Raw genomic sequence first — 9,520 nt, 5'->3', positions numbered from 1 at the left:
TTTAGGAAACAAAACTAAATTAATAATAAAAAAATATAGGATATAAAGAAAAAATAAATTCATTATAAATATATAATTAAATAGTTATTATTTGCATCAACAAAACTCATCTTCTTAAACGACGCTTAAGGGATATAAAGGGCCATCACTACAGCTTGAAATTGAACTTGAATGAACAATTGAAAATCTAAAATATAGGTATCTAAAAAGCTACATTTTGGTTTAAAGCAACCAATTACTAATTAAATTGTACATATTTTTACGTTTTATTGTTTTATTCTATGTTGTTCTGTACCATTTACTTTATTTTTACAAAATCAATGTCTGTACTGTTAACATATACAACCTGTCTATAAACGTGTTGTTTAGTTTTTACTTTTTGTCAAATATTGTACCGAACTAAAGTGGCAGATGATACGCCGCTAAATAGCCTTTGATGCTGATGCGCATTGAAAGCTAAAATTTCTTTCTTTCTTTCTTGTTTTTGTGCAGAGCTATCACCTGAATCCCCAGCGGGAAATTTAAATTCCAGTTAGACAGCCCGGCGGTGCCGAATATGTCCATGGTTGGCAACAATGAATTTAAAAATCGTGCCCTCGATTACGTAAAAAAAAAATATTTTTTAAAAAACAAATATTTTTTATATCTTTATTTATCAAAATATTTTCTTGTTTCAAAAATAAAACAAAATAAATATACATAAATAAACATCATAGATGCATAATAATACTAATTATAATATATATTGTACAAAGTTTCTCCTAATATAATTTTCTTAAAATATTAACTTAAATAATATAATTTATTAATGTTCATTTTTAAAAGTACATACCATAAATAATCTTAATTGTTTTGTGGTAATCAATATATATTTTTCACCGCCATAGATATTAATATTTACGAGATCAGTTAATTTTCGTATGAAGAATATTATTTTCTTAATTTTCATATAGAATGAGAAAACAAAATATAAGTCATTTTTAAAACTTTGTGTGCAATCAATAAGAAATGACAGCTTAATAGTCTATGTAGTGATAATATAAATTTTGTCCAAAGAGTTAGGATAAATGTCAATTAAAACGGCATTGGCAAGTATTTTCTCGTTGGAGCTGGACGCAAGACAGACGTTATGTATCTTTGATCGATGACATTTAAAAAATGACAGAAGAAACAATCTACATTTCAATTAAAATGACAGGTACCTGTCACTACTGTAATATATGGTAACGCTGGTGCGACGAAAATATATTCTTTTCTGGCAACTATCTCGTAGAGGAGCCATTAGAAAACAAGAAGAAGTATTATTTTAAATTATACCACTCCGATCTGCATTTTGTGTTGCCTATCTAAACTTAAAGGAATATTTACAAGTTAAATTACTGATTTTTTGGCGCAATCGAGTATTGTTTCAACATCCACTATCATCAAATATATATCTAAACATAGATACAACATATTCTAAAACAAATATATAAGGAACCCTGTTTATGTCAAAGTACACTACTCTAAGCAAACATCACATTACTATCAAAAGGTCATTATTATACCGTCGATTAATATTTGTTCAAAAATATAAATATTTATTTAGTCTTGAAATAATTTCTCAGTGCATGTATTTTTACTCTTATCTGGTAACTACTGAAATCTCTTCAGATTGTATATCGAACCCCCTATTCTCAACACCGTCATTATCCCTGAGATTATCTTTTTGTTTTTTGCTGCCCCTAAAGTAGGCCTCAATTTCTTCCAAGCTTTTATTTCTGGTCTCTGGAAGAACGTACTTACAGAAAAACATGGACAGTGTTGAGGCGACGAAGAATGTAAAAATAGTACCACTAAATCCTAAGAAATCTACCATGTTGTAGTAGATTTTAACACAGATAAATATAAAGGTTTGAGCCATGCAAATGACCACGCCAGCCATTATAGGTCGTACCCTTAGAGGAAACAGTTCTCCACAGAGAATCCATGGAATAGGTAACATACCGACCATCGAAAACAGCACGTTGAATATGACACAAAACAGAGGTAACATTTTCAGAATTTTATCCTGGTCTGGATAGATTTCGTAATATTTCACGTAGAGTCCTAATATCAGCACGGAAAGAGTCATTCCGAAACTGGAGAATGTACAGAGGGTTTTTCTTCCGAGTTTGTTGATCAAGAAGGCACAGACTATGGACATGGCGAACCTGATGGTGCCGACGGTGATGCTCGAAACGTAGTCGTCGATTTGTAAGTTGGTTTCGGCGAAGAATTGGACGGCATAGTAGAGGATGGTGTAGATTCCGCTCAATTCTTGCAGAAGGAACAATGTGACTAGAAGGCAAAATGGACGGGTCGTTTCTGGGCTGAGGTACAATTCCTTCAAGGATTTCTGCGGTTGTTTCTCGTTGTTGTTAGCTGAAAAATACATTTCTCATTATTTGTGTTTACAGATTGTGCATATGAGGGTTGTCTTTTATATTTTGCATATACCGCATGCGTCTCAAAAGTGGTCAACCAAACGAGATTTGGTATGTTAGTATATGAATGAATTGTTTTTGGTCATTTTCTGTTTCATCGGAAATGACTACAACTTTTGATTTTTAAATGGCATCATCGGTATTTTTTTACTTTATTCGATAGAAAATAACACTCTAAATAGAATGACATATCATATGTCAACATTTGACATTTTCGCATATGGTTTATTTGAAATTGTAACAGGCGGTTCATAACGATAATTTCACTCGAAATACCTAGTGTGTAGTACCAAATTATTCATAAAAAAATGCTTTTTCCAAATATGCTAATGAGCCATCCCTTGTTCCATTTGAAAAAATTGAGTTATGATTAAAAATACGACTGGGGCATCTTATAAGCGGCCAGACACGAAAAACATTAGACAATCAAATCTATTTTTCCAAGGCTCCTTGATTAAACATTAGTGTTTTTAACACAGCCATTGGCACTCTAGATTGAAATTTAAAGTACAATTTTTTCAAGCGAAAATGTCAAAAGTTGACATATGATATTCCATTCTATTCAGAGTGTCATTTTCTATCGAATAAAGTTAAAATATACCGAGTGTGCCATTTAAAAATCAAAAGTTGTACCTAAACAAATTCAGTTTCGGTACAGCTTTAAATGAAGCGGTTTAAAACTTTGGCGTTAAGTTAACTAAAAATCACAGTTAATTTTGACATTTGATATAGGTTGACAGGCGCCTACTATGTTTTTGTATATGCAGAATTAAAAGACAACCGTTGTTATACTATGCTTTAATTAATTTATTTTAACTTTTTCATAATAGTTATAAACAAATAATATAACTCATATATTTACCTTCAGAAGCTTTTTGAATCTCTTGCTGAGCTACTACAATATTTCTGCTGAAGAAGAAATATGCTTTGTAAGCGTCAGATTTTTCATTGATGTTTCCTCCACTTATTTTAACCAAATGTGCTGGACTCTCTGGCATTGCTTGCATAGTAATCTGAAAATAATAAATAAATCAATTATATAACTTAATAATTATAAACTATTACCATAAATTTACAAGTTTCCTCGATTTTTAACACGAAATAAATAATAATGCTAAAACGAATGGGCAGAGCACATCCTGTATAATACAAAAATTGTACTTTTTTGACCAGTAATATCGGCTTTATTGCTCGATAGAACCTTCAACGGATACACGACCTTGACTTTCAATATTTTTTGTTAAGTTCACAAGAAAATTTTATCTGCATAATTAATTAACTAATTTGTCCATGTCGTCAATTATGATAATCTTTGATAAAAATTTCAGAAGAAAAAATCCTAAATATCAATTTGGTCTTGGGAACTGTAAACCTGATCTATTTAATGATCGATCAATGTGTTGTATCAAAATTATCATTGTTCAGAATATTCCAGTTTATAAATTTACATAAAGCTACATTATTATTCTTCTACTATTTATTTAACAAGGTTAACATCTTCTGAATACATTGAATAATCAATAAATAATCAATAAATAATATTTTAATTTAAAAATTAATAACAATACTATTTCGTAAGCTTGTATCGTAATGGAAAATGCAAAAACCGTTTAATAAGACACAAACTTCTTGATTGTTTATTTGTACAGAAATATTTGTAATATACAAATCATATTTTACTATTTTATACTACTACTTCGTTGGTGAATAGATTTTGTGCTACTTACCATAGAAAACACGGCAAATGCTGTACTAATTAAAGCTACCGTAGTCCAGTGCAAAACATAACCTAATACGTAAGTTAAAAGTATACCAAAACTGGCACAAATAGGCCCTAAGGTTTGCAAGAACCCTCTTGTGGTTGGAGTAGTTATTTCACCGACGTAGGTATAGGAAGCTGTAGACATTCCTGCAAAATCAACATGAATCATTAGTTAAAAGAAAATTAAAGAAATAAATATAAAATAAACAGAGCAAGTCAGTTTCAAAAAGACTTAAACCTTAAGTCCTGAGTCATTTATAAAATCAAAATGATTTAAATCTTAAGTCAATTTCAACATAAAGTTTAAATGAATTAAATCTTCGGCAAAATGACTTAAATCAAAATAATTACCAGTCAAGTTCAGTTTAACTACCTATTTATTAATGTTAATTTTTTTTTCTTGTATTACCCCAAGAACAGTTAACCTAATAGGACTGCTCATTCGGCCGAAAGTGTCTGCCAGGTGCATGCGAAAACTCTTCGCTTTGTGACGTCATTGTAGTCCTTGTCATGATAGTATGTGTATTATTGGTTGCCGTATTCAAAACATTCATTATTTAGTTTATTTATTTAAACACCTTATATGTATGCAGTATAGAAAATTAACTGCATAAATCGTATTCGCATAATGCAATTTTAAGAACACCAGTTCCCAGCATCACCTTTCGCAAGCATTCTTTTTAGAGTACTTCCATATTTTGCTTTAAAATAATTAATAAACAATATCGTATGCACTTTAGTCACAATCCACAACACAAAATGAACGTATTTATAAATTCTATAGCTCTAAAAACTTCAAAAACATCTTTTTTACATTTAAAATCGTCAAAATAATTAACTCAAAATTTCTCGGCTGTTATTTTTATTAGTTTACCATAGGCAACCAATAAAACATACTATCATGACAAGGACTACAATGACGTCACAATTGTCAGCTAATGCGCGGAAAGAGGCAAAGGTACGTCTTATGAGGATGAGCAATCCTATTAGTTTACCGTTCTTGGTATTACCCATTGCCGATTTCATTATTACCTATATTTCCCCCAAAAATCCTATATGGGTTTTTCGCCACTGCAAGAAAATCTACAAAATAAAATAGTTATTTTATGTAAACACTTCTGGCGTTAATCCCAAACGGAAACTACTTGTCAGAAGTTAGGTTTAAAGATATACAAATTTGCCTAACGAACAAAAAAATGCTTAACGTTTCGGAAAGTTTATCTCTTTCCGTCGTTGGAAGCAAAAAAAATACAAAGAATAAAGAAGAAAACTATTTAAAATATTTAATTCAACTATTCGAGAACACTTTAGTTTTTTTAAAACAGATACGTCTTTGGATACGTCTACAAAAACGTTGACGTTCTGTTAAAATGACATTATATCAGGTTAAACCTCAAAATTAACAATTACTACCTGATAACAATTACTTAATAAGGAAAAACCGAAAAGCCCCAAACTCTCTGTATGATTATTTTTAATTTTTACGTAGGTATGATATATGTTCTTTAAAATCAAAGAAGCGATTGCCATACATTACTAACATCCACAGATGCATGAGCAATACATATTTTTATCAGATTGTATTAAAAAAGCCTCTTTTATTTTTCTTTTAGAAGCTATCGCTATCGCTTCTTTCATTATAATTTTGGCGTTATTAAAATTTATTCTGTGCCCTGTGTCCCATGAGTGCTGACAAATCTTAGATTTGTGAAAATCTCCCTTTCTTAAATAATCTTATGTTTTTTAATTCCAGCATTTAAGGGTCCAGATGTTTGACCAATGTAAAATTTATCGCATTCGCATGGTATTTGGTATATTACATTTTTTGTTTGTTGTTCTGTATTCATTGGTTTAGTATGTGATAAAATGGATTTATTTTTTTAAATTTTATTTTGTAGATTTTCTTGCAGTGGCGAAAAAACCATATGGGATTTTTTGCCACATAGATATAGACATTTATTACCTATATTATTCATTCATTGTAGGCACATTTATTGTAGATTTAAGCCTTCTTTTAATGACATTTTTTTTCTATTTTAGAATAAAGATTTAAATCATTTTGAAGTCAGCTTACGAAAAATGACTTAAGTCATTAAAATTATTAATGAATTAAATAATGAAAAAAAAAGACTTAAATTTTCTGTGAGCTTGCAGCTCTGAAAAAACTCACCTGCAGCTATTCCCGTGATAAGTCTACCAGCGTAGAGCCATGCTATATTTCTTCCTAAACCTATAAGGACCCATCCTATTATGAAGGGGATGCTGCTGATTTGGATGGATCTTTTTCTTCCTAACCATTCAGCAAGAACTCCTGATAGTATGCTTCCTATTGGATTCGTTATTGCTCCCAAACTTGCTGCAATATTATCATACTTTAATATGGTTATAGCAAAGACTACAGTTGTAGATTGTAGTTAAAATCTTTCTTGTATATATTATATATATTTCGGATTATAAAAATTAAACAGGATGCCTCTACAAAAAAACGATTCAGCACAAATATTGAAATTTCAACAACTTCAACTATTTCAAATAATAAAGGCATTTTGAAAAAGCAATTAAAAGATAAAAAACGCTGATAAGACTATCAAAATGTTGATCTAATAACAATTTGACATTTATACTATTACGTCAAAAGCAACTTTTTTCCAAAGCCTACCATGACTTCACTGAATCATCGTTTCGTTTTCACTGTTATTAATATCTTAATTATTAGATATTAATACCTCTGGTATTATGGTATTCTGGTATTTCGTCGATTTTAAAATAAACTAACTGTTTCTATCTTATTTTTTGTTAGAATAGGTATAATTAAGAGGGCTACTGATACGGTGTTGTAAAAATAAGGTAATTAAGGGCTTATTTTTTGGTATTTATTAAAATTTTGCTAATATCTTCGGTTCGAAAGAAGATATCAAAATGCGGGTTTCGCTGACTTTTTAAGCTTTTACTACTCTCTACTATCAGCTAGAATTACATATACTATTGCATTTAATTTTTTTGAAAAAACGCGCAATGTTTGTTCAAGTGTAAGACAATGCGACTAGCGTCTACGTTCAAAAGCTTATTATTATTGTCTATATGGTACAATATAGAGTAAGAAACGCTCTTTTAAACGAGCCCTTGCTTGTTGGATTCCGATCATCCAGTCCAGAGTTATTAATATTTAAATAAAAACAGATCTAACCTTCCCCCACCACTTTATTTTAGTAGATAGGGGAAAATGGCTCTAACAAAAAATATTGAAAATTTACTGAAGATTATGAAGCTATTACTTATAGTACACCTTATCTAGGCAAAATTGTGTAAAAACTCCATTTTCATTCTTTTTGTTGCAGTTGCGCCCCTAGCCGTCGTTCTACAAACTTGAAAATAATTTCCAGCAATTTCTCATAGCCCATTTAGTTATAAATATTTTTTCCGCAGCCCCTACGGCTAATACTTTCCGAGATACAAACGAGAGCTATTCTTAGTGGGACACCCGGTACAGAAGAAGTGAAAAAATGTACCATAGTAGCTTTTCAAATGGCAATGGTTGATAATTTTTCATCCCTGTATGCTTTTTGTTTTCACAGACTTTCAATAACAGTGAAAAATTTCAGTAAATATACCCTAGTTTAGAAATACCACCTCAATATTGACCTCAATACATTTTTTAATATGCCGAATTATGGCTAATAATGAATGGTTCATTCATTTTCAATCCTCTCAAAACCAATATAGAAAATTAATGTTTACTTATTTAATTGTTATAATGTTTAATTTAATGATAAATACACTAATTCTATTAAATTCTCTGTTTATTATACGTTTGCAATCCAATTAATACGATCTGTGGTAGTTCTGATTTAAATTGCGAACAGACATGTTGAAAACTAAATTAATTATTATATCAAATTAAATTATTTAACTTTATATATATCTATTGAAATTTGAAACTCTAATCAGTCATAAATAATTTAAAAAACTAACACTAAAATGTCCGTTTCAGACAAAAAAGTGCTATCATCCTTGTTTACATATTTTCAGCAGAAGAAAACACTAATTCACCACTATACACACTCGTCTACCCAACTATTCATTACAGTGACAGTTGTGCCTGTCATTTTAATTTAGAGCTAAATTATTGTATTATTTTGTCATTTTCTGAATGATCTCATTTGTCGAAATATTCTCCGACTCTAGACTATTGAGCTCTTTGAATAAGAAGACTAAAGAAGGAGCATATCAAAAATCTTAGGTACACCGCGATGGGCCTCAAATATGGCCGACTTAAATTCCGGTTTATCAGTGTCGTTCTAATTTTATTTAAAAAATGTAAAACTATGATGTAGGTTAGACGTGGGGTAGACTCAATAATTTGTTGTTTTATTTTACGTTGTGAATAAATGTTGGTAGTTATTAAAATTGTTATAAAAATATATAATTCTAATAAAAATAGATAAGTTATAATAAGTACTTATTAACAGAAACATCCGATACGCTACTGAAGCAGGTAAGTCAAATTAACGTATCTAAATTTTATGACATCTAATCTTTGACAAGTAATAAATAAAAGCTAAAATGCAAGAAAAATATATAATTTAGTTAATTTAAGTGAATTTCATAAATGATCGGTTTACTATACGTATGTATATTATATAGTCACTTACTAGCGAAAAGTTGTTCCATTATTTCACTCAATTTTTGCCGAGATCTACCGCACGCTACACAACCAACTATTTTAGAGTCTTTTTCGATAAATCGCGATAGTGTCACTGTTAATTTAAGTTCTGCCACAATTTCCATCTAGATTTACTACCTTTATACAACTATCAGTAGTAGAATAAATAATAGATAACATAAAATAAGCTCCGTAAAGACTGACAAATCCACAAAATTTCAAATCAAATTCAAATGTGTCAAATGAATCGTCAAACAGAACTGTCAAGGATCCCCACCCTAGAGAGCTTTTATGGTGGCTTTTCCGCCCACCATGCATGAATACATGGATAGCATTATGCTCCTTCCTTAGTCTTCTTATTCAAAGATTGAGCTCATGCTATACAGGGTGAGTCTTAAATAAGTGCAAATATTTTTAAGGGTAGTATATTTCGACCCCAGAAATACTTTTATGAGACTTTTTTTCTCGGAATTTTTTTTTAATTAAAAAACAATATTGTAACATTAGGTAGTAGATTAAATTAATTATTAAATTTACAAGAAAGAAAACCCAGAAAATCCAGTGGTTCTCAAAATTTAAGCAAAAAATATATTTTTTTAATTTTCAAAGTAAAATATCTAGGTTATTTTG

At 30.1% G+C, this 9,520-nt stretch overlaps 1 protein-coding gene across 2 annotated transcripts in view; it reads right to left on the bottom strand.

Annotated features, from left to right (window-relative positions):
- Nucleotides 1–642: 642 nt before the first annotated feature.
- The window catches only part of LOC115881538 (facilitated trehalose transporter Tret1-like), a 68,507-nt gene continuing 59,629 nt past the window's right edge, over nt 643–9,520 (bottom strand). For both annotated transcript variants that reach the window (XM_030899073.1, XM_030899074.1), the window contains exons 4-7: nt 6,398–6,583; nt 4,193–4,374; nt 3,328–3,478; nt 643–2,403 (exon numbers count right to left, since the gene is read on the bottom strand). In XM_030899073.1, the coding sequence (XP_030754933.1) occupies nt 1,625–2,403; nt 3,328–3,478; nt 4,193–4,374; nt 6,398–6,583 (1,298 nt within the window). In that variant the 3' untranslated portion in view covers nt 643–1,624. The remainder of the gene's footprint in view (nt 2,404–3,327; nt 3,479–4,192; nt 4,375–6,397; nt 6,584–9,520) is intronic.

This window comes from Sitophilus oryzae, unplaced genomic scaffold, assembly GCF_002938485.1.
Source record: "Sitophilus oryzae breed Bouriz unplaced genomic scaffold, Soryzae_2.0 scaffold_172_pilon_pilon, whole genome shotgun sequence".
NCBI lineage: Eukaryota > Metazoa > Arthropoda > Insecta > Coleoptera > Curculionidae > Sitophilus > Sitophilus oryzae.
The sequence above is the reverse complement of the archived record's forward strand: the minus strand, read 5'-3'. Positions and strand labels throughout refer to the sequence as shown.